Source organism: Garra rufa, chromosome 19, assembly GCF_049309525.1.
Source record: "Garra rufa chromosome 19, GarRuf1.0, whole genome shotgun sequence".
In the NCBI taxonomy this organism is placed as follows: domain Eukaryota; kingdom Metazoa; phylum Chordata; class Actinopteri; order Cypriniformes; family Cyprinidae; genus Garra; species Garra rufa.
Genome location: NC_133379.1, coordinates 29152876 through 29178349, shown reverse-complemented (window position 1 = coordinate 29178349; position 25474 = coordinate 29152876). Strand labels below are relative to the sequence as shown.

The 25474-nt window shown below is 36.6% G+C and overlaps 2 protein-coding genes across 2 annotated transcripts in view; both read left to right on the top strand.

Moving 5' to 3' along the window:
* Positions 1-19212, top strand: part of ptpra (protein tyrosine phosphatase receptor type A) — a 42389-nt gene extending 23177 nt beyond the window's left edge. Inside the window, exons 3-23 of the mRNA XM_073824204.1 lie at positions 931-1018; positions 2289-2699; positions 2826-2840; positions 4582-4666; positions 4945-5018; positions 5340-5476; positions 5661-5751; positions 5954-6030; positions 7468-7504; positions 7592-7689; positions 7889-8008; positions 8426-8592; positions 9962-10097; positions 10196-10345; positions 10474-10567; positions 11052-11128; positions 12094-12228; positions 12430-12555; positions 12657-12808; positions 14686-14821; positions 15937-19212. Of these exons, the coding sequence (XP_073680305.1) occupies positions 931-1018; positions 2289-2699; positions 2826-2840; positions 4582-4666; positions 4945-5018; positions 5340-5476; positions 5661-5751; positions 5954-6030; positions 7468-7504; positions 7592-7689; positions 7889-8008; positions 8426-8592; positions 9962-10097; positions 10196-10345; positions 10474-10567; positions 11052-11128; positions 12094-12228; positions 12430-12555; positions 12657-12808; positions 14686-14821; positions 15937-16011 (2481 nt within the window). The 3' untranslated portion in view covers positions 16012-19212. The remainder of the gene's footprint in view (positions 1-930; positions 1019-2288; positions 2700-2825; positions 2841-4581; positions 4667-4944; positions 5019-5339; positions 5477-5660; positions 5752-5953; positions 6031-7467; positions 7505-7591; positions 7690-7888; positions 8009-8425; positions 8593-9961; positions 10098-10195; positions 10346-10473; positions 10568-11051; positions 11129-12093; positions 12229-12429; positions 12556-12656; positions 12809-14685; positions 14822-15936) is intronic.
* A 2737-nt stretch (positions 19213-21949) lies between these two features.
* Positions 21950-23633, top strand: LOC141292519 (progonadoliberin IIA). Its single transcript, XM_073824547.1, has 4 exons — positions 21950-22079; positions 22320-22459; positions 23256-23339; positions 23463-23633. Exons 2-4 carry the CDS (start codon positions 22322-22324, stop codon positions 23499-23501), a joined length of 261 nt encoding a protein of 86 aa, XP_073680648.1. The 5' UTR covers positions 21950-22079; positions 22320-22321; the 3' UTR covers positions 23502-23633.
* The last annotated feature ends 1841 nt before the right edge of the window (positions 23634-25474 follow it).

Genomic DNA, 25474 nt, shown 5'->3' with positions numbered 1-25474 from the left:
TAATTAATAAGTAAAATTGAGGAAAAATGCATTTAATAGACACCAGTAGCAGGACAAATGAAAAATATTATTTTACAAATTAAAAACAATGTAAATATGTTTAGTCATTGTAGTAGTAATAACTGCCTGTTTTCAAAATTTTGGCCGGTAAATTTTGTCACGCCACCGGCCATTGGCAGGTGTGGCAAAACGTTACTTTAAGGCCCTGCCCTTAAGTGATGGTAGCTGTTGACTTGCATTTAATGAATCACTAAGTTTAACATTACGCAAGTTCAACTAAAACCCAAACATTTCATCAGATTCCTATTTTGTGCTTCTGTAACCGAATCTGAATTTCTTTTCCCATGTATCGCATCAGCCATGATCCCACACTGGTTTAACACTTTCTGGCTCATCCTGCTACAGTAGTTATGCCCCAAACTCTCGATATCCACTTTATTTTACCCGTAAGAGCGGACACGGCCATTTGTACATTTTATGGGTCTGGCATCTGGTCTCATCCGCATCCAGCTATTTTTATTTTGCTGCTTGTTATTGCAAATTGGTGTGTTTTATCATATTATTTTAATGTATTATCTTAATTATGAACACACTGGTATGTAGTGCAAACAGTTTCCAGTTTACTGCATGTTGTTATTCTTCTCATTTATTTCTTACCACAGCTAATGAAATGAAAGGCTTGCCCATAGGATTACTTATAAGGTGGATAGGTTGAGTTGGACAGAGATTGGAATTTGGATTGCTAAATGTTTTGAAGCTCAATTTACACTTTTAGGGGAGATACAGCCATGAATGGTGTACTTGTTGTAGTCAATGGACAATAAAATGGGTTAAGAGAAACTTCAAACTTCAAATTTAAATAGTGCTCGTTTATGAGACTGAAACATGGCATAGATTGTTTTGGCTCATGTTTTGTTTACTCTGTTTCAGGGCAGTATGGGTGTGTATCCCCTGCTCCTGCTGCTCCACGTGGCCTTTGTGGCCCTCAGCACGGCCCAGACACTCCCTGACCCTTCAGGTAAGGCACCGTTATGGAACACAAAAGCCTTGGTTAATGCAGTCGCCTTGCCTCCATTAGAAAAAACAAACTAATTACTCTTACAAGGTCTAGTTATTCTTTGGCAGTGATGCATTTCCTGCAGAGTCACTTTTACCCCAGACTGGCCTTGGCTGGTGATACTTTCAGTAACCTGTTATGTCAGCTTCTTAAAGGAGTAGTTCACTTTGAGAACAAAAATTTACAGATATTGTACTCACCCCTTCTTTCTTCAGTCATAAAGAAATGATGTTTTTTGAGGAAACCATTTCAGGATTTCTCTCCATATAATGGACTTCGATGGTGCCCCAGAGTTTGCAGTTTAAATGCAGCTACAAAGTGCTCTAAATGATCCCAGCTGAGGAAGAAGGGTCTTATCTAGCGAAACGATTGGTTATTTTCTAAAAACATTTACAATTTATATACTTTTTAATCTCTAAACAGAGCACACACAGAGCTATACAAGACAAGCATTTGAGGTTAAATAGTTTATAAATTCTATTTTTCTTTTTTTAGAAAATAATCAGTCGTTTTTCTAGATAAGACCCTTCTTTCCTCGGCTGTGATCGTTTAGAGCCCTTTGAAGCTGCATTTTGGAAGTTCAAACTCGGGGGCACCATAGAAGTCCATTATATGGAGAGAAATCCTGAACCTAGTTTCCTTACGACTGAAGAAAGAAAGACATGAACATCTTGGATGACAAGGGGGTGAGTACATTATCTGTAAACTCCTTTAAACGTAGGTAAATTGTTTATAACCTGGAATATACCTATACAGGAGGAAAAAGACAAGCCTACTTTGAAAGTATGTAAAAGTAAAGTTGTACCGTTGCAGTCCATCTACTCCCACTGAAAAATGTAAAACATTTAGAGGCCCAGAAAATTACCCAGGAATTGCCTGGAGGAAATGGCATTTCCTCACACGCCTAATTTTGTTTTGTGGGATACTCAACGTTCACCTGTTAGCGTCCCAAACTTCCTTTAAACATAGACTACTATTTGAAAGTCTGAGGTTGGTAGGAATTTTAAAATGTTGAAAGAAGTCTCTTATGCTCACCTAGGCTGCATTTATTTGATCATAAATGCAGTAAAAGCAGTAATATTTTAAAATATTTTAGTATATTTAAAAAGTAATTTATGTAATGCAAAGATGAACTTTCAGCAGCCATTACTCCAGTCTTCAGTGTCACATGATCCTTCAGAAATCATTCTCATATTTTCTCATAGTTGCTGCTTTAAAATCTCTCTCTCAGGTGCAGTCCTGACCGCCAAACCTACACACCCTCCTCCCACACCACCCTCTATAGTCACCCAGGCACCCCCGTCATCCACCCCATCTACGGCACCGTCCCCTGAACTTGTTGTCACAACAGGACTCAATGACACTGTGGGCGTGGTGACCCCAGAGGTTCCTATAGCCCCTCCTGTCGTCACCCCTCCTACTGTGGTGGTCCTTACCGAGGCACCGCCCGTGCCCCCAACCCCATCTGTCGCGTCCCCGTCCCTCACCACACACAAAGCTGGAGATGGCGAGACTACAGTTTCGGCTACAGCAGAGCCCCCTACACCTGATCCAACACCCACTCAGTCCACTGTAGAGCCTGAGACGGACACTCCGTCTGTCCCTACAGATACCACCATAGCTGATATCAGCAAGCCTCCAGGTACCATTTGAGTTCATTTCGAAGTAGATAGAACTGTTCTTTTATCCTAGTCGTAAAAGAGTTGTTTACACTTTCCAGTTTTTTCATTCTAATCGATTGCTGTTGTCTTTATTTCATGTAATGAAGATGATGGTGGGCAAGGTAAGTTTCCGTTACCCTTATCACCCTCATCACCCTCATCAACTTTCCATGCAGAATAAAGCTTTTTTTTTTTTTTTTTAAACAGTTTACTAGTAGCCATCTATTACATATGGAAGCCTGTTTCCAGTACTGAATACAAAAAAAGTGCACTTGCAACTATATTTCACAGTTCTGACTTTTTTTTTCTTGCAATTGTAAGTTACATCTTGTAACTCAGAACTCTTTGATATAAAATCGCAATTCTGAGAAATAAAGTCGCAATTGTGAGTTATAAAGTCAATTTTTGATTATTATTAAGTCAGTTGTTATAAAGTCAGAATTGCATGATATAAAGTCACAATTGTGAGTTATTAAGTCAGAATTGGGAGATATAAACTCACAATTCTGAGAACATATATATTTTCCCCCTCAAATTTGGACTATAATGTTTTGTATCTCATAATTCACAATTCAATATTCTCAGAATTTGCAAGATATTCTCAGAATTGTGAAAAATAAACAATTTTGAACAATTTTAAAGTTCAGTTTTGAGTAGGAAAAAAAGACTGATATGTTCTCAGAACTGCACCATTATATCTCACAATTCTCGCAATTGTGAGTTTATATCATGCAATTCTTACTTTATAACTTTATAGACTTTATAACACCCAATTGTGAGTTTATATCTCACAATTCTGAGAACTTTTTAACTCATTAGTCAAAAAATAGTCAAAATTGTAAGTTTTATGAAATTCTGACTATAATTCACAATTTTGAGTTTGTATCACGCAATTCTGACTATAAATTGCAACCGAGTTTATAGACTTTATAACTCACAATTGTGAGTTTATATCGCACAATTCTGAGAAAATAGTCAAAATTGTCTGTTTATCTCGCAGTTCTGACTTTATAACTCACAACTGTTTATATCTCAATTCTGAGAAAAAAAATCAAAATTGTAAGGTTGTTACGCAATTCTGACTTTATAACTCACAATTTTGAGTTTATATCACGCAATTTTGACTATAACTCACAATTGTGAGTTTATATCTCGCAATTCTGACTTTATAATTCACAATTGTGAGTTTATAGACTTTATAACTTGCACTTGTGAGTTTATATCTCACAATCCTGAGAAAATAGTCAAAATTGTCATTTATCTCGCAGTTCTGACTTTATAACTCACAATTGTTTATATCTAAATTCTGAGAAAAAAGTCAAAATTGTAAGTTTATATTACGCAATTCTGACTTTATAACTCACAGTTTTGAGTTTGAATCACGCAATTCTGACTTTATAAATTTCAACTGTTTATATCATGCAATTTCGACTTTAACTCGCAATTGTGAGTTTATATCACGCAATTCTGCCTTTATAACTCGCAGTTGTAAGTTTATATCACAATTTTGACTTTAGAACTCACAATTGTGAGTTTATATCACACAATTGACTGTAACTCAATTGTGCCTTTATATCACACAATTTTGACCTTATAACTCGCAGTTGCAAGAAAAAGTCAGAATTGTCAATTTATATCTCACAATTCTGACTTTAGAACTCGTAATTGAGTTTCTATCTCGCAATTCTGATTTTACAACTCACAGTTGTAAGTCTTTATCTTTAATCTTTATTCTGACTTTGGAACAGTTGCGAGTTTATACCTCAATTTAAAAAAAAAAAAATTTAAATGGCCATTGCCAATATATTAAGGCAGCCGTAAGTTTTAACTACACTTTAACAACTCGTTTTGTCCTCAATGCAGATGACACTGCGATCATGGCGGTGATGGTTGCCCTGTCCTCTCTGCTAGTCATTGTCTTTATCATCATCGTCCTGTACATGCTCAGGTGAGTCCCAGTATTCAGACATTTCAGCTGTTCATTAAGTACAAGTGGTCACAACATAGACTCCAGCTCAAAAAACTACATAAAGACAAAGTTATAAGTTACAAGCAAAGCATAGAAGAACCTGCAAACACGAGAACACTCATAATAGAACAGATGAGAAAAAGCGTTCAGAAAGCTCCATTCATCAGGAAACCTACAACGGCAGCAGGGGGCCACGGGCCTGAATTGTCCAGTTACCATGGTAATGATTGGCTTTTTGTTCCGCTCCGTTGTGGCAGGTTTAAGAAGTACAAGCAGGCAGGGAGCCACTCCAATTCCTTCCGCCTGACCAATGGCAGAGCTGACGACACAGGTAGGAATAAGAGACAGTGTGTGTCTCTCTATGACCGTTCTTGGGAATTTTTGTCCTTTTGAAAGTAGCAAATTGAAGTTAACATTAAAAGACAGTGGTGGATGCAATACTAGCATCAGCTTTTTATTTAATATTTTGACTGAGTGATTTGTGAATTGTACTGTGTTGCCCCCTACTGGTTGTCCCGAACACAACATTGATGAAGGACAGATTGCAAGTCATTCCTTAAATATATGTATTTTTTAATTTTTTTATGTTTAACATATATCTTTAATTTTTTTTCTATTTACACACGCCTCCCTTCCTTGCACCATCTCAAAGAACTTCAAAGTGTGCCGCTATTGGCTCGCTCGCCTAGTACCAACAGGAAGTACCCGCCCCTTCCTGTCGACAAGCTGGAAGAGGAAATGAACCGCCGAATGGCTGATGACAATAAACTCTTCCGGGAAGAATTCAACGTAGGTGCACAAACAAACACAGAGGAGCTATATGGCACAAAAACAAAAAATGGCATCTAAAATACATAAAATTTCTCAAAAAGACTACATTCAGGCAGATACCTTTGTGGTGTTGGTGTGTTTCTCACCGTCATATTCTCGGCCCATGTGAACTTGTAGGATTGACTGTTTCTTTGCTCTGCAGGCGTTGCCTGTATGTCCCATTCAGGCCTCATGTGATGCTGCCTCGAAGGAGGAGAATAAGGAGAAGAACAGATATGTCAACATCCTGCCCTGTAAGACTTTCCCACAACTTATCTCCAAACCAGAGCTGATAAAGCATGCTTTTACCAGAGCTACAAGGCCTACAAAGAAGTTTATTATGTGAAAATGGCTGTAATAAAAGTAGCGATAGTGCTGAGCGTTATAATCTTGTTTTAGTTTATTTGTCTTTTTTCTTTTTCTCACCTGTGTTTTGTTTTTCATACCTTTTCTCAGATGATCATTCTAGGGTGCACTTGACATCTCTGGAGGGTGTTCCTGACTCGGACTACATCAATGCGTCCTACATAAATGTAAGACCCCAAATGCTAGTAATTGTAGGAGTGTACAGTTAAACAATTTCTAGTTGATTATTTTCATTTTATTGTCAATATTAAAATTTGATACAATTTTGTTAAGAAAAATAAATACATAAACTAATACATTTTAGAACTTTATTTACTTTGTTTTTAATATATATACTATTACAGTACTATTAAGGCTTTGAATTGAATTTTTGTTTTATATATTTAGTTTTAAATTTTTATTTAATTTTAAATCTAAATAATTTTGTAATGTTCTCATTACAATTCCTTAGTTTTTGTTTTCTAGTTTTCTTTCATTTATTTTTATTTGAGTTTTAGTTTTAGAAACGTTACTACTTAAACTTAAATCAGTTCATTGCCAAAGCAGCCTTTTTAGTTTTCATTTAAATTAAACTTTAAAGTTTTTATTTTATTTTATTTTCAGCTTTATTTCAATTGACACAAATCATTTTTATTATTTTAGCTTTTAGTTTAGTTAATAATAACAGCATTGAATGTGGGCATCACAACATTATAATGTAAAGGAAAAGAAAAAAATATATTTTTAGATTTGTTAAAATTGCAATTAACTTTTTATTACTAGTTTTAGTGTTTTTAAAGATTATTTTAAGTTAGCATTAGATGAAAAGTCATCAAAATGTAAAAAAGTTGATATGAGAATGTACACTACAAGTCAAAAGTTTTTGAACAGTAAGATTTTTTTTAAAGAAGTCTCTTTTGCTCACCAAGCCTGCATTTATTTGATCCAAAGTAAAGCAAAACAGTAAAATTTGAGCTTACTTTTATTTCTATTTGAATATATTTTAAAATGTAATTTATTCCTGTGATTTAAAAGCTGAATTTTTAGCATTGTTAATCCAGTCACATGATCCTTCAGAAATCATTCTAATATTCTGATTTGTGCTCAAAAAAGTTTTTTTTATTATGTTGAAAACAGCTGAGTAGAATTTTTTCAGGTTTCTTTGATGAATAGAAAGTTCAGAAGAACAGCATTTATCTGAAATAGAAATCTTTTGTAGCATTATAAATGTCTTTGTCATCTTTTAAAGAATCTTTGCCAAAAAAAGTAAGAATTTCTATAATTTCACTCCCAAAAAAAAGATAAATTCTGATCTTTGAATATTTTTATTCACCAAGGAATCCTGAAAAAAATACTCAACTGTTTTAAATATTGATGATAATGATAATAATAATAATAAATGTTTCTTGAACAGCAATTCAGCATATTAGAATGATTTCTGAAGTATCGTGACAATGAAGACTGGAGTAAAGATGCTGAAAATGTAGCTTTGGTCACAGGAATAAATTACTTTTGACTGGTACTGTATGCTTAAATTTCTAACAAGAATCCCTTGTAAGAAGCGTTAATTCTCTAATAAATAGGACTTTTTTTTACAACTTTTTCAGCTTTTTTTAATCTTTCAGGGATACCAGGAGAAAAACAAATTTATTGCCGCACAAGGTAAAAATGTCTTTAATTATTGACTTAAATACTTTATGCAACTTTATTAATCCACATATAAGCTAAACTCAAGGTTTTTCATTGCAGGACCAAAAGAGGAAACGGTCAATGACTTCTGGAGGATGATCTGGGAACAGAACACTGCCACCATCGTCATGGTAACCAATCTGAAAGAGAGGAAAGAGGTAAATGCCACAAGAAATCTATTAGATGTAGTCTAGTGTCAAAGGAGAAGTAAGCTGATCTTTGATTTTACAGCCTCAGCTCTTATCGTGGTCTCGCATAATGGATTTAGAGTGCAACTTTGAGGAGGATGGCCATTAATAAAGATGTATGATCACTGCGGCGATGATGATTATGATAAATTGTGCTTCATATCCGCAGTGTAAATGCGCTCAGTACTGGCCTGATCAGGGATGCTGGACCTATGGAAATATCCGCGTGTCAGTGGAGGACACGATGGTTCTGGTGGACTATACCATCCGCAAGTTCTGCATTCAGCAGGTAGGCAGAAGAAAAAATGACAATCGTTAGTGGTTGACCAATATTAGACAGGTTGATTAATAAGTTATCAGATTTTTTTTTAAATAATTGGAACTTCAGTGATAAATGTGCTTATTTGGCCAATTAAAAGAAGTGTTAGCTCCCTCTTGTGTCAAAATATACCAACAGTCTTAAAGGAATAGTTCCCACAAAAATGAAATTTCTGTCAATAATTACTCACACTCATGTTGTTCCAAACACATAAGACCTTTGTTCATTTTAGGAGGCTTAGATTAACATAGCATGAGCCACATTAGATATCAGATTATAACATTTAAAAAGGCCTTTTCTTGTAACCGAAGAGAGCGCTGTTATTTCAAAGATTATTGTTGAAATTTTGTTCATGACAGACTTTTTTGTGTGTGTTTCTGTATTTAGGTGGGTGATGTGTCTGGAAAGAAGCCCCAGAGGCTGGTCACACAGTTTCACTTCACCAGCTGGCCTGATTTCGGGGTTCCTTTTACTCCTATTGGCATGCTGAAGTTCCTTAAAAAGGTCAAGACCTGCAACCCACAGTATGCTGGAGCCATAGTGGTTCACTGCAGGTAACGGGCTTTATTATCTAATGTGTATGTGCATGACAGAGTAAAGAAGTTTGGGGTTTTATGTTTGTTTAGCAAAGATGCATTGAATTAAGACAAAAAGTTACAGTAAAGACATTTATAATGCTCCAAAAGATTTCTATTTCTATGATTTCCATAAAAATATCAAGCAGCACAACTGTTCTAAATATTGATGATAACAAGAAGCATTCTTGAGCACCAAATTAACATATCAGAATGATTTCTGAAAGGATCATGTGATCATGTTTACATATAGTCCACAAGAGAAAATAGTAGTTGAATTTATAAAAAATGACCCCGTTCAAAAGTTTACATACTCTTGATTCCTAATACTGTTGTTACGTGAATGATCCACAGCTTTGTGGGGGGTTTTTTGTGATAGTTGTTCTTGAACTTGTCCTGAACAGTTAAACTGCCTGCTGTTCTTCAGAAAAATCCTTTAGGTCTCATAAATTCTTTGGTTTTTCAGCATTTTTGTGTATTTGAACCCTTTCCAACGACTGTATGATTTTGAGATCCATTTTGTCACACTGAGGGAACTATCACAGAAGGTTCAAAAGCTCACTGATGCTCCAGAAGGAAAGACGATGCATTAGGAGCTGGGGGTGAAAACTTTTTGAATGTGAAGATCATGTTAAATTTAACTTATTTTTGTCTTCTGGGAAACATGTAGCTATCTTCTATAGCCTCTGTAGGGCACTACTAAATGAAAATATATGATATTTAGGCAAAATAAGAAAAAATTACACATCTCCATTCTGTTCAAAACTTTTCACCCCCCGGCTCTTAATGCATTGTTTTTCCTTCTGAAGCATCAGTGAGCGTTTGAACCTTCTGTAATAGTTACATATGAGTCCCTTAGTTGTCCTCAGTGTGAAAAAGTGGGTTTTAAAAACATAGTGTCATTGTTGGAAAGGGTTGAAATACACAAAAAATGCTGTAAACCAAAGAATTTGTGGGACCCAAAGGATTTATCTGAAGATCAGGAGGCAGTTTAAATGTTCAGAACAAACAAGGGACTCATGGAAAAACTATTACTAAATGAAAAGCTGTGGATCATTCAGGTAACAACACAATATTAAGAATCAAGGGGATGTAAACTTTTGAACCAGGTCGTTTTTTTTTTTATAAATTAAATTACAAAACTATTATTTTCTCTTGTGGACCATATCTTTTTTGTAAAATATATTATTCAGGTCAGTACTTAATAAACAATAACACGCATTTTGTATGACCCTTTTAACATTTAGCAGATTCTAAAAGGGGGATTCAAATGTATATGTAGCATAAATGAGCAGTTTTTCTGAAGGTCTAAGATTTCCAGTAACTGATTCTCATCTGTTTGTCTCAGTGCGGGTGTTGGCAGGACAGGGACCTTCATCGTGATCGATGCTATGCTGGACATGATGGGGGCAGAGAGAAAGGTTGACGTCTTCGGATTTGTCACACGGATCAGAGCCCAGCGCTGTCAGATGGTCCAGACCGATGTGAGCTCATACAAAACGTCTCATTAAAGTCATAATACAGCTGTATTAAGTATTTTGTCTCAAAATACTCATCTCCGACCATCCCCTTCTCCCTACAGATGCAGTATGTGTTTATATTCCAAGCTTTGCTAGAGCACTACCTGTACGGGGACACAGAGTTAGAAGTGACGTCTCTGGAGTCTCACCTGAATAAGCTGTACGCTCCTTTACCTGGAGCCGGCTGTGGAGGCCTGGAGGCTGAGTTTAAGGTAGCACAAACAGCTTTTTTGATGTCTTTTTTTCTTATTTGTGGGGTTTTTGGAAAGTATGTTGTTCTAGAACTATCTTAAAGTGTAATAAATGTTCTGTTTATTTATTATCCTTTTCTCTCTTTTAGAAACTAACCTCCATTAAAATCCAGAATGACAAGATGAGAACAGGGAACCTGCCTGCCAACATGAAGAAAAACCGTGTTTTGCAAATCATTCCATGTGAGTTGTGTATCAGTGTTTAATAATCAGACTGAATTGTGAGAATATCTTTTGAATATTTATTTTAATTTAAACATTGATGATAAATATTTGAGCATCAAATCAGTATATTAAAATGATTTCTAAAGGATCATTTGACATTGAAGACTGGAGTAATGATTCTAAAAATTCAGGAATAAATTACATTTTAAAATATATTAAAATAGAAAACCGTTATTTTAAAATTGTAAAAATATTTCACAACATTACTGTTTTATTACTGTAGTTTTCTAAAATAAATGCAGCCTTGATGAGCAGAATTTTAGGCATTTTGAAAATCTTACTGACCCCAAGCTTTTAAACGGTAGTATAATAATTGCTAACATGTTCTCTGCTGGAAAAAAACATTTATCTAGTTTATACTTTTGCTATTATATAATACGTTATACTTTTGTTATTTGGCAGCTGCTTTAAATTTAAGGTGTATGTTCCCTGTGTCTTCCAGATGAGTTTAACAGAGTGATCATCCCTGTAAAACGAGGGGAGGAGAACACAGACTACATCAACGCCTCTTTTATAGATGTGAGTAAAATCTGTCTTGACCTCAGCCAACATTTACTCCCAACTAGCCGAGATATTGTTTAGTGAAGCCTGGAGGTAATGCTACGATATTCCACGCTCTGCTGAAAGACCACACAGCATGCTTTTCTTTTCTTTCGGGAGTGGTGTAAACACATTTTTCTGTCATGAAGTTATAGGGACGCCCATACTGAGATTAGGAGCCTGGGACGGTAACCATTTCTCTGTTCCAAAACCTAGCGACAAGCTCACTGGAAAAAAAAATATACTAAATGAAGATTATAAATATATTTCTTTTTATTCTGTACTAAGTTTAGATCTGTCACTTATGAGATTGCATAACGATTAGGATGTCGCCTTAGAAGAAAGCTGCATAAGTAAGCAGTAGGCAGTGAGGCAGCTCACTAGGTTTTGGAACAGACCTCATGTGTTCATTCCCCCCAGTCGCAGATCAGTGAGAGTGGGGGCAGCTTTGTTTTGGCTAAATGCCCTTTCACTTCCTCTTCTTTTTGTGTGGCTAAAGCACTTAATCAAAAGGAAATCAAACTTCTTCAGGGCTGCTATAATGGAAAGTCGCTTTGCACTCTGGGAGATAACTGTACTGATGAACAAAAGCCTGTTTTGTTGTACGTTTTGTGCCTTCTCGGTGTACTTGCCCACCAGCAAAAGTAAATCCACTTAGTACAGCTTAGTACTTAGTTGCAGCTGGAAAAATGCCTGGTGTATACACCTGTAGCAGGTTTGTTTCCTCCTAACTTGATAAGTTGGTAAGACTTGATGGGATTCATACTTGGCTTTAATAAATAGAATATTTTTTTTTTCTTCTTTTTCTGATAGTGTAAGTAATGTTTAACCAATAAAATGTGACTGGGATATAAATTTACTTTTGATTCAAAAACTTTGCCTCCTCATTTCAGAACACCACCGCACACCACTGAAATGTAGACATACTTTGTGTGTTTGTGCAGGGTTATAGGCAAAAGGACTCGTACATGGCATGTCAGGGGCCACTGCAGCACACCATTGAAGACTTCTGGAGAATGATCTGGGAGTGGAGAAGCTGCTCTATTGTTATGCTGACTGAGCTGGAGGAGAGAGGACAGGTAAGTTCACCTGCTTTCTGTTCTCTTTGTTTGTAGCATCTGTGAACTTGCTAAATCTAATTTAAGTGTTGTCTTGACAATTTTGTGGTATAGCCTTGAAGTTAAGATATGTGCTAGTTACAGAAACATATTGTTAATAAAAAGCATATTCAACCCCGCCTGCTGGGGCAATATAAAAACCTCTTTTCCATCTATCTGCAGGAGAAGTGTGCTCAATATTGGCCTAGTGATGGTGTGATGGTTTGTGGGGACATGTCCATTGAGTTGAAGAGGGAGGAGGAAAATGAAAGCTATACTGTTAGGGACCTTCTCGTCACCAATAACAGAGTATGTCTACTTCAGAAATGTGATTTCTATCTGTTTTAGCCCTGTATTTTCATGTTTGCCATCGATGTAATTGACATTTACCTTTCTCTTTGTCTCTGCAGGAAAATAAGTCTCGTGCTGTGAGGCTGTTTCATTTCCACGGCTGGCCAGAGGTGGGCATCCCATCTGATGGGAAGGGTATGATTAACATCATCGCTGCAGTTCAGAAACAGCAACAGCAGTCTGGAAATCACCCGATCACTGTGCACTGCAGGTAAGCCACTCCTACTCTTCCAGCGAACCAGGAACTTGAAACATATTAATATATATTTGTACATTAAAGGGATAGTTCGGCCAAAAATGAAAATTCTGTCATTAATTACTCATCCTTATGTCGTTTCAAACATCTAAGAACTCAAATTTAGGGTGTGTTCACAATTGTCATGTTTGCTTTGATTAAAACGAACTCTGTTAGTGCAGTTCATTTGAGTCGGTGTGAACGCTGCCATCTGAACCCTGGGGTGCACCAAGCAAGTATTTGGTCAATGTTGCATTCATATTTCGTTCAAACCGCACCAGAGTTCGCATGGAAGTGGACTGAGACCCATCTTTTTAGTGGCCTCGGTCTGCTTCCAAGTGAACGCTGGTGCGGTTCGAATGAAATATGAATGCAACATGGACCAAATACTTCTAAATGAACCAAAAATGGGATGTAATGACAAGATGTGATTCTGTGCAACATGATTTCACAAAGGGAACAAGCGGTGTATCCAAAACAAAACAAGCAGAGGGCAAACATGGAGCAACGAGGAGGTAAAGTGCCTTTTATGAGCTCTTTGTGAGTTTGCAAGTGGTAGGGATGCACCGATACGAATCGGCCGATCATGCTTGCGCGTTTTGTCAGTAAAGCCGGTTCTGTAATCAGCGGTAAATGCCATCAGGTGCGTGATTTCACGTTGAGCCGTATATACTACACACAGCCGTTGTTTACCGACGAGCTGCGCAAATCAATGTTCATTATCAGTGTGAATGTGCGCAGCTCGTCAGTGAACAACGGCTGTGTGTAGTATATACGGCTCAACGTGAAATCACGCACCTGATGGCATTTACCGCTGCTTACAGAACCGGCTTTACTGACAAAACGCGCAAGTGATCGGCCGATACGGATCGGTGCATCCCTAGCAGGTGGTGAAAATAAAATGATATGCACGCAACAAGTGAGCGTGCTTAGTCCTGCAAACGGCATTGTGGGTATTCGACTTAAAGCGACGATCAGCAAACCGATCATTGAATGTCATACACCTGCAATGCCGCTTTAAGTCGAACACACCTTTTGTTTGGAGTGTTCGGTGAGTTCGTCACAAAATATACGTCATTCAGCCTGATTAATCAGGTTGTGAATGTATTACTAGTCCTTTAGGTTCGCTGTCAAAAATTCAAGTGTGGACGCTAAGCGGACCAGGATCAAATGTATCATTTTCCTAACCATAGTGTGAACACACCCTAAGATACTTTTGATGAAATCCGAGAGCTTTCTGACCCTGCATAGACAGCAGCACAATTGACATGTTCAAGGCCCAGAAAGCTAGTAAGGACATCATTAAAAAAATGTCCATGTGACATCTGTTTCAACTGTAATGTTATAATGCTAAGAGAATACTTTTTAATGCATTTAAATGCATTTAAATCTTAATGACCCCTTTGAAAGGTAGTGTATTTTTAACTTGAAAGTCTTTAGGCTTGTCCTCTTTTGCTCCAAAGGGAACCTATAAAACAAAAACAGGAAATAAGTTATTTAATGCTTTTGTGGTTGTTACAGCAGCTTATTACATAAGTTATTCAACCTTACCATAAATCTTCTAGTGTGGATACAGGACATATTGGTTAGTCAGGAATGCCAACTTTAATGGGTTTCACTGGTTTGGCAGCTCAAGTAAGGTTTAGTGGTTTTGTAATGCTGGAAGGAATCCACGAGTGCTTGGTATGACCAGAACCTGTCCATAATTGCATCTCCAAAGCACTCGGTAATGATCAAACAGAGATAGAGTTGCTGTGTCCATTGGGATTTCAGGGTCAGCCAATTAAAAAAAGTAGAAACAGACTCATTAATGTCCACAGAGCGGTGGGTAATTGATGTTTGTGTGTTAACAGTGCCGGAGCAGGCCGCACAGGGACATTCTGTGCTCTGAGCACGGTCCTGGAGCGGGTGAAGGCGGAGGGCATTCTGGACGTTTTTCAGACGGTGAAGAGTCTAAGACTACAGAGACCGCACATGGTGCAGACACTGGTGAGAAAACAAGTGGCTTACGATGCAGTGTTACTACATGTCAAGTAACGCAAGTTACATAATCAGATTACTTTTTTCAAGTAATTAGCAAAGTAATGCATTACTTTTTAATTTACAAGAAAATATCTGAGTTACTTTTTCAAATATTATAAATATTATTCACTGACAGCTGTCGCCATGTTGAGAGAAATCTATGTTCTCATTAATTTCACTTTTTGGTGTAAAAGGGTTTTTACATTTACCAAAAATATAACTTTTTATATTAAAAACAAACAAACAAGCCCTACCGAGATTTGAAAAGTAACACAAAAGTAATTTAACAATTACTTTTCATAAAAAGTAATTTAGTACCTTTTTTTCTGGTTACTTTTTAGGGAGTAACGCAATATTGTAATGCATTACTTTTAAAACTGTTTTGGTCTTGTTTTGGTTTTAAAGTGGACATCGAATGGCCATTTTCCACAAGTTGGTATGATTCTTCTAGGATCTATTGTCTTCATAAAATGTCAGCAGAATACTTTGGTTAAAATTCCTCAGTGGTCGTATAAAAAAACAACAACACCCTTTTTACCTTTGTCAAAAACAACTCTGTTCACAGCGACCCATTTCGGTGCATAGCTCTTTAAATGATAATGAGCTCTGCTCACCCTGCCTCTCTCTTCATTTTTTTGTGTATTTGGTGGTGCACCATTAAAAACAAAACTAATCCACTGCGTCCTCAGTGGCTCTGATGTCGGGAGAAAATTAAGACTCTTAAGTTCACTTTTACATCCAACTACAAAACACCTACATTGCTTACGGGACGTTGTTGTCGCTACAGCTACTCGAGCATGGGGAAAAAGGCGGACAGTGGACAACTGGCTGAGGGGAGAAATATGCTAATATGGAGGTCATGGGTGGGGTCTAAGCAGTATGGCATCATACTGCTTAAAGAATCAAAACGCCTTGACAATTGAGACTGTTTAGGTTTTTTGGGGATTAAAAAATGGAGTGAGGATTTTTATTATTTTATCACACACATGTAAAAGTGAATTACGCATCCGATGTCTCCTTTGATACTTTAATCCAAACATCTCAAGTCCATCTCAACTCATTACATCTTGCTTTTCTCACAGGAGCAGTATGAGTTCTGCTACAAAGTGGTCCAGGAATACATCGATGCCTTCTCTGACTACGCCAACTTCAAGTAAAGCCACGCCCACCTGCAGAAGATCAGACAAACTTTCCCAGTCATGCACTCACGTCCACACTTTCACAAAAACACAGCCGAACGAAATGGACTGCCAGCGCAAAGCAAAAGGGAATGAAAATCCTTTGGCCGGCAAGCACGAGAACACGGTGCTGAAGATGGAAAGAAAACAAGCAAAGAAAACACCATTAGAGATGCCTTCTTGAATATTTTGTAATATTGCTCTTGTTAATAAGGCCCTTACCCATTTTTCTCAGTGTAAATATGCTCTTAAATGTGTTTCCGTTTTGTTTCATTAGTTTGGTTTTAGAAGCCATTCTGTTGCGGTTTTTAGAGTGACCTTAATATAGTTTACTGGTATATAAACGCATACATGAATGGCGCTATAGAGACAGATGTGAAAGAGCGGTAGCAAGATGAGGGTGCTTTTTACTGGGTGTTTTAACAAGAACTTCCTTCTTTCTCTGCAGTTGAATGACTGAAACCTTTTTGAATGGCAGCTCAATCCTACTATGCTGTTGCCTGTAGCTACATAACGCACAACGTGGCAAAATCAACCAATCGTGGCGCATCAACGTCTGAAAACGCGTGCGTTCGCAGAAAACACTTCACTGTGCTTTTCGATTGTGTTTACTGGAGTGACAGATTTAATTTTGAGTGTTTTGACACTCTCATTGAGTCCAGGTTTTGGGGTGCGACTAAGGCGTTCTTTAGAATTCCTTAGATGTTAAGTATGTCTTTGGTGTCAGTTTTGTTATAGTGTTCCAGGCCCAACTTGGTCCAAACTAGACAATGGTAGAGGAAGAGACAACTTAAAGAGATAGTTCGCCCTAAAATGAAAAAATTCTGTCATTAATTACTCATCCTCATGTCCATCCAAACCCATAAGATCTTTGTTAATCCTCAGAACACAATGAAGATATTTTGATGCTATCTGAGAGCTTTCTGACTCTCCATAGCAATGTAACAACTGTGTTCAAGGGCCAGAAAGGTAGTAACTACATCGTTAAAATAGTTCATGTGGCGTCAGTGGTTCAAGCCTAATTTTATGAAGCTGTTTGTGCGCAAAAAAAACTAAAATAACTTTATTTAACAATTCATGCATGCATTGTGATATTCTCGTCAATAGGAGGCATGGACTGACAACGAAGAGAAGATGTTTTTGAATAAAGTTATTTTTGTTTTCTTTGTGCACAAAAAGTATTCTTGTAGCTTCATAATATTGTCACATGAGCCATTTTATCGAATTCCTTACTACCTTTCTGAGCCTTAAACAAGTCAGCGTTGCTGTCTATGCAGGGTCTGAAAGCTGTCAGATTTCTTTAAAAATATCTTAATTTGTGTTCCAAAGATGAATGAAAGTTTAACAGGTTTGAAATTACATAAAAGTGAGCAATTAATGACAGAATTTTCATTTCTAGATGAACTATCCCTTTAAAAAGAGAGTTAAGACTGGAGAAATTCAGTGCAGCAGATTCTTCACTTTTTCTTTTGTGTTTTGTCCCCTTTTTGAATCCCATGTAGTTTCATTCCATGCTTTTTTCCCCAAACATCTTTTCAAGATCGCTCTAAAAGCACCTTCTCTATTTGCGATTGTAAGTGATGTTTACTTTCCCGGATGTCGGATAATTGGCCTTAAAACTGTGCTTGACAAAAAGGTTTCATAAGGTACAGGCAGTTACTTTTCTTTCATTCGAAGTATAGTTATCTCGCCAGTCCGTTTGCTTGCAAGGTACTGGTGCAAACTTGATCCAGAAAGTTCTAGTAGAAATGACACATGATCATCCAATCATCTGTTCCTGCCCATGTAAAGGACTTCAGCCGATGTGCCGAAGTCAACGAGCCCTTTCCAGCTCCACTGAGCCAGATCGATATGTAACGCTTTCAGCCCTTAGTGGTGAGTACTTTTGACTTCTCAAAGCAAAAAAAGAAAAGGTAGATGGTATAAATAAGGACATTTTAAGTGGTGAAAACATCTAAAGCTTATTGTCAGTGGTAAGCGAATGTTTCATGTAGGTCAAGCCCTCATTCCATACTGCCTTGTGTTAGGAAATGTAAGTTTTATGAACTGTATGTAAACTCAATAGGTGTCGTTTAAAATCGCTCACCCATCTGTCATTCCATGTTAACAGGGTTCTCGATGGAAACTGTTTTTATATATATTATTTCAAATCCACGATGTTCCGAATGATGAATTACGGATTACAGCTTCATCTTAAAATATTCCATGAAATGCTGTCGGATTTGCTTGAATATTGTGTGAGTCGACTCTTGTGATTTGCTTAAAGTCACACTAACCCTTTCCACGTGAGACACTGTGCCAATAGCAGCCTCTCAGGGGCAGGATCCTTCTTCAGAGGTGGGAAAGTGCCTCATTACGTTCCTGTAGCTTCAAGCATATTCCCGCCTGCTCTTTTGTAGCCCATGTTCTCCAAGTCAATGGGATGTTGTGGCCTGTATGGCGTATGATAATCTATAACGGAACCCAAATGGTTACTGGTTGGTTGCTCTTCTTTTTTTGGTGTGTTTTTAAGCTGTTTTTTTTTTTTTTTTTTGCTCACATACCATATAAAAGCATACTGGAGGAAGCACCAGACTTCAGGTCAAGACCCTCAAAACCCAAGCTCTTAATGTACGGAGAGCAGTCTAGTTCTTCTGGTCAGGAAGGAAAGCCACATGTCTGGAGGCTCACTTCATTCTTCTGTTGAATGTCGAAAGGACAAAGACTGAAAAGTAAAGACTCTGCTCTCCAAAAAACCCTAAATTGTTTCTAAATTTCAGACCATCTTGTTTTCTGCTCTATAAATCCAAAAAATGTTCCCCTTTCTGATTTTTCTTCTGTTTATGCACCCTTCTGTACATAATGTAAGGTTATTTATATTTCATTCCTATCTGTTGCCTTGCTTATATTTTATTTTCATCCTTCTCTCGCTTTTTTTAATACTTGTATATTAAACTGTACTGGGACCATTTTGAAATGTATTAGATTTTTTTTCTGTTTTTAATTCGGTATTATTGTCTTAAAATCTTATTTTTTAATTTACATCTGTTTTTTGTTTTTTCTAGTGTTTTGTTATTCAAATTTGAGTATATATGTATATATAATTATATATATGATGCAAATTATATATAATTATATAATGCCAAACGGCCTTTCTAAACAAGATACTGTTCAAACCTAATAAAAGTGCTTAAGATTTTATCTATGGTTATTTACTTGTTTTTACAGTTGAAGTCAAAAGTTTACATACACCTTGCAGAATCTGCAAAGTGTTAAGTATTTTACCATAATTAGAGGGATCATACAAAATGCATGTTATTTTTTTTATTTAGTACTGACCTGAATAAGATATTTGACATAAAAGATGTTTACATATAGTCCACAAGAGAAAATATTGGTTAAATTTATAAAAATTACCCTGTTCAAAAGTTTACATACACTTGATTCTCAATTTTTTTAATGATGGTTGTTTAATGAGTCCCTTGTTTGTCCTGAATGATTTAATTGCCCGCTGTTCTTCAGAAAAATCCTTCAGGTCCCACAGATTCTTTAGTTTTTCAGCATTTTTGTGTATCTGAACCCTTTCCAACAATGACTGTATGATTTTGAGATCCATCTTTTCACACTGAGGACAACTGAGGGTCTCATATGCAACTATTGCAGTAGGTTCAAACACTCACTTATGCTTCAGAAGGAAAAACTATGCATTAAGAGTAAGCGTAAACCTTTGAATGGAAATGAGGATATGTACATTTTACATATTTTGCCTAAATATATATTTTTTCATTTAATACTGCCCTTCAGAAGCTACAGAAGATGCTTACATGTTCCCCAGAAGACAAAATAAGTTACATTTACCCTGATTTTCAAATTCGAAAAGTTTTCACCCCCCGGCGTTTAATGCATCGCTTTTTATCAGCATACCCGAATGATTTCTGAAGGGTTATGTGACACTAAAGACTGAAAATTCATTACAGTAATAAATTACATTTTAAAATATATTAAAACAGTAAACAGTAATTTTAAACTGTAATGATGTTTTACAATATTACTATTTTGACTGCATTTTAAACAAATGCAAATTTAGTAAGACTTCTATCTTGGTAAGACATTCAGGGAGAGACTCACGTCACAATGTGTCACCTTGTCTCCTATCCTTCCTGGCCCTTTAGACCGGGTGTCAGACCTGAGATGTGGATGGATTATCGCCAGAGACCCCTGTGCGTGTTTAAACACCATTTGACAGGAACTCAATCAGAACTTGAAACTCTGCGATGAGTCAGTCGTACGTCGTCCGTCACATTCTCTGCTCCGATCACCCCGAGGGAGAACTTCTTTGTAATTAAGACCACAGTCAGGCTGGAGTGTTTGCACAGTGCTTTCCTCTCTGGGGCAGCGTGCATTTTGTGTGGGTCAGGGGGTCACAAACAACAAATGTGAGGTCACGCTGGCCACTTTTTACAGCTTAGAGGAAATGAGCTAGACATTTGCTTTTTTAATAAAACATGCTCATCAAGAATAGGAGATATTGGGGTCACTGGAGTTGACATGTTTGCAAAAAAAAAAGAAAAATTACAGAATTATATACATGTTCAATAAATATCGACAATGATCCAATTTAGATGTAGAAAAATGTATTATTCCTTGAAAATACAAATAGATATACATTATTTTAGTATTTACAGCAGTTCTTTCTGGTCCTCGAATCTGATTGAATGAGAGGAGTGTGATATGCTAGTGATATCAGAACCGTTTCACAGTTTGTATCACTCTCACAGCGAGCGTCATGGGAGATGCCCAAATCCATTATAATTTTATAAATAATACTGTTTTTGTGTCACGACATGTAGGTTTTTGGTTGAGAATGTACTTGTTTACACTTTAAATATGTGGTTTGTTAATAAAAATAACGCAAATTTGAGAATTTGCTTCAATGTTTTCTGAGATGTGAGCTCAAGCTGCCGTTCAGCACTCATGAACCTGCCTATATCAGCCTCACCTCGGCCAGATCTTCTGTAATTTACAGCTGGCTCTAATGTTTCTATAGTGGTTAAACATGATATGTGACCCTGGACCACAAAACCAGTCTTAAGTCGCTGGGGTATATTTGTAGCAATAGCCAAAAATACATTGCATGGGTCAAAATTTTAGATTTTTCTTTTATGCCAAAAATCATTAGGAAATTAAGTAAAGATCATGTTCCATGAAGATTTTTTGTAAAATTCCTACTGTAAATATATCAAAATGTAATTTTTGATTTGTAAAATGCATTGTTAAGAACCTAATTTGGACAACTTTAAAGGTGATTTTCTCAGCATTTTGATTTTTTTGCACCCTCAGATTCCTGATTTTCAAATAGATGTATCTCGGTCAAATATTGTTCTATCATAACAAACTATGCATCAATAGAAAGCTTATTTATTGAGCTTTCATATGATGTATAAATCTCAGTTTTGTAAAATTTTACCTTATGACTGGTTTTGTGGTCCAGGGTCACATATATAAATAGCTTTTTGTAAAATAAATAAATAATATCACATATTTGGTGCTTATTTTCATCTCTTTTTTTAATTAGCACTTCGGCACATGTTTGTCCATTGTTTTGAAGCTGAAAATCCGAATAGCGTCAAATTTACGCACATGTGACGTAGTTGCCAAATGTGTCTGGGTGTAACCTGTGATGTGTACATCTACATGTTTTTTTGGAAAAAAGGACATTATCTCGTGGGGGTCAACAGTGTTTGGAGATGATAATTGGAATTGAGCACATCTTCTACATGCTCTGCTCCCAGTGGAACCGCAATGACCAGGCGAAGTGTTTGAGAACTGGGGAGGTCAGTGTGTGCGTGTGTATTTAGGCAGGGAGGGGAGATCTGGTGTGAGACATAAATTGTGAGGAAGAGGAGGAGGAAGATTTCAGAGAATGAGTGGCAGACGTATCACAGAAGCTCACTGAACCATTCACTTGAGGGAAAGGAGACCATATCAGGATTAACGAGAGCAAGACTTCACAGTAGAGGAACTACTTCAGAAGATCCTTCGAGAAAAGACGTGCCAGTTGATACAAGGTAAAAATAAAGCTTTGATTTGTTTAGTTTTGTATCGATAATTCTGAGATAACTCTTTAAACTTCATGGTGTCCATTGTGCTTGATTGTCTCCTAAACATCATCGCCATCATGCTTTTCAGTCAGACATTTGTCCTGAAATCGTTAGGCTGGTAAACCTAAGACCTGACTGACTTTTAGACGTGTCAATGTACCTACTTGCTCTTTGTTTGTCTTATCAGTCTTTGTCCTGTTCCCTCAGTTATGGTGCACATCTGCAGGCTGTTTGTGGTGATGGGGATGTTGCTGTGTCTAAGTGCCCACTTTGCCAGCTCTCAGCACTGGTCTCATGGCTGGTACCCTGGAGGAAAGAGAGAAATAGACGTTTACGATACCTCAGAGGTGTGTGAATATTAGCTACTAAAAAAAATAAGTCTGTCAGAAAGAACAATACTCCCAGTGAAGAACTGTCTTTTTGCAATGTGATGCACAATGGATTTAAGAAAAAAGAAACAACAGCATTTATTTGAAGTAAAAAGTGTATGCAACATTATAAATGTATTTATGGTCGCTTAGGTTATGCTGTTTAAATTTGACCCTTGACAACAAAACCAGTCGTAAGTAGCACGGGTAACGTTATATTTGTAGCAATAGATTAGCCAACAATACATTGTATGGGTCAAAATGATCAATTTTTCTTTTAGGCCAAAAATCATATGGACATTAAATAAAAATCATGTTCCAATAAGATATTTTGTAAATTTCCTATCGTAAATATATCAAAACTTATTTTTTGATTAGTAATATGCATTGCTAAGACCTTCATTTGGACAACTTTAAAGGCGATTATCAATATTTAGTTTTTTTTAGCACCCTCAGATTCCAGATTTTCAAACCGTCGTAGCCTATCTCGGCCAATATATTGTCCTATCCTAACAAACCATACATCAATGGCAAGCTTATTTATTCAGCTTTCAGTATGTATAAACCTCAATTTAAAAAAAAAACCTTATAACTGGTTTGTGGTCCAGGGTCACAAATGTGAATTGCTTTATTTTAGCGTCGTGTTTCGTTTATTATTGTGTTTGCGTATAAGCACCGTACTGTCTTTACGTGTTTATTAGCATTTGTTTACGAAAAGGTCTATTTTTATGTGCTTCAAGCCATCATGTTACTTTCTATTTTACTTTAAAATCAGGTTTCAGAGGAAATTAAACTTTGTGAGGCAGGAAAATGCAGTTACCTGAGACCGCAGGGGAGAAACATTCTGAAGACAATACTGGTGAGTACAGGTGTTGTTTTGGCTCGATTTTCCCGTCAGTCGTTACATAAGCTAGTCATGACGGGATATTGTGAATATTTCTCTGAAACTTGACTTACTTAACTAACTTAATGGCTTCAACAGCTGGATGCCATCATACGGGATTTCCAGAAGAGAAAGTGACACCAAGATGACGCAACAACAGCCTGTGTCCAAAGAAACATCCTTTCCAGCAAACACATTAGGCCTGCATATCCTTCCAAATTATATCTATTTTTGTTATTCTGTGATTTTTTTTTTTTTAAATGTTCTGGATTTTGTTCTGTTCTCATACTCATTGTGACTGTACTGCCAACACTATGTAACCATTTGCAGCAGTTCATACAATAAAGGCTTTATTTTAGTATTTTGTTTTAATTGTTCAGTGTCTTTTTTAATTAGTTATAGGTATATTCATTCGTTTCGCATAAGACAAGGGAGAAACTGTTTCTAAACTACGTTTACACATTAAAAATTAAACTTTTTGTTCGATTCGGCCGTATTTTTATTTAGCCACGAGATGGCGCAAATGTATATGCTTATCAAAATTCATTAAGCCCAGGAGGAAAGTTAATTGTATTGTAACAGTATTGTAAAAACTAAAGAGTGCAAGACATACGTTTTTAACGCTGAAGCAAATGTGAACTTGGACCACAAAACCAGTCGGGTCACTTTGAAACCGAGAATAAATAAGCTTTCCATCGATGTATGGTTTGTTAGATAGGACAATATTTGCCTGATACACAACTATTTGAAAATCTGGAATTTGTGGGTGCAAAGAAATCATAATATCGAGAAAATCGCCTTTAAAGTTGTCCAAATTAAGTTCTTGGCAATGCATATTACTAATCAAAAATGTAGTTTTAATGTATTTATGGTAGGAGATTTACAAAATATTTTCATGGAACATGATCTTAATATCCTAATAATTTTTGGCGTAAAAGAAAAATCGATAATGTTGACCCATGCAATGTATTTTTGGTTATTGCTACAAATATAGCCTATACAGTGCCTTGCAAAAGTATTCATACCCCTTCATTTTTGTTGCAGCATTATGTTAAACTGCTTTAAATTAGTTTTTCCCCACATCAATTCACACTCCATACACCATAATAAAAATTTTACAAATTTATTAAAAATAAAACACTGAAATAAGTACATTGCATAAGTATTCATACCCTTAACTCAGTACATAGTTGAAGCACCTTTACAGCCTCAGCCTTAATTCTCAAATGACCCTGGTACTGAGGATGTTGCTATTAGGAGATCAAGGATGTCGTGTAATGGTTTGGAGGAAAAAATATCCACTAATCCAGACAAGTTCCTCTCAGAGAAAGAGACGGCTGAGACCTCAGTCAATTCCTCAAGTTATTCTGAGCGTGAAAGCACAATGAAGCTGTTATTCGCCATCATGTTCTCTCTCTCTCTCTCTTGAGCACACATACACACAGTAATTTGTGACGGCCTACAGGGCCCACATTCACATAGAATATAATGTATGTTCTCTTCTAATCTAGAAAACAGCACTGAACACAACTTGGACAAAGGCATATTAAGTTTACATAAATGTTTTTGTCTGTTTAGGCGGTTCTCCAATCAATGATTCAAGCAACTGATGACATTCCCTAAAGGAATAAAGATCATGCAGCACAAGACAAAATGTGCATATTTTCTTATTCATCTAATAACTGTACAATCAGTCATTATTTTTGTAATACAAGTGTAACTCTGTATGACAGAATGAAAAATGAAATAAGCAGGAATTAGTCACTTTAGACGTGGCAAGCACTCAGCTTTCATTTCTGCTGGCTGCAGGCACAGACCTTGAAAAATGAAAGAGCGTTTTGTTCACTGCTGGTAACTAGAATTATTATTGCAGTAACACATATGATGTTTCTATTTTTTCTTGTGTTGTATGTGTGTGTGTGTGTGTGTGTGTGTGTGTGTGTGTGTATATATATATATACATTTTTTCTCAAAAAAAATGGGTGCAGCTGTCTGTTAATGTTCGGGTGTGGCTTTCGATCACATCTGCCTCCAGCTATTTTCATTTTGCAAATTGGTGTGTCATAACATATTATATTTAGGGATTTGGGGTTTAACTATTTCACAATTAA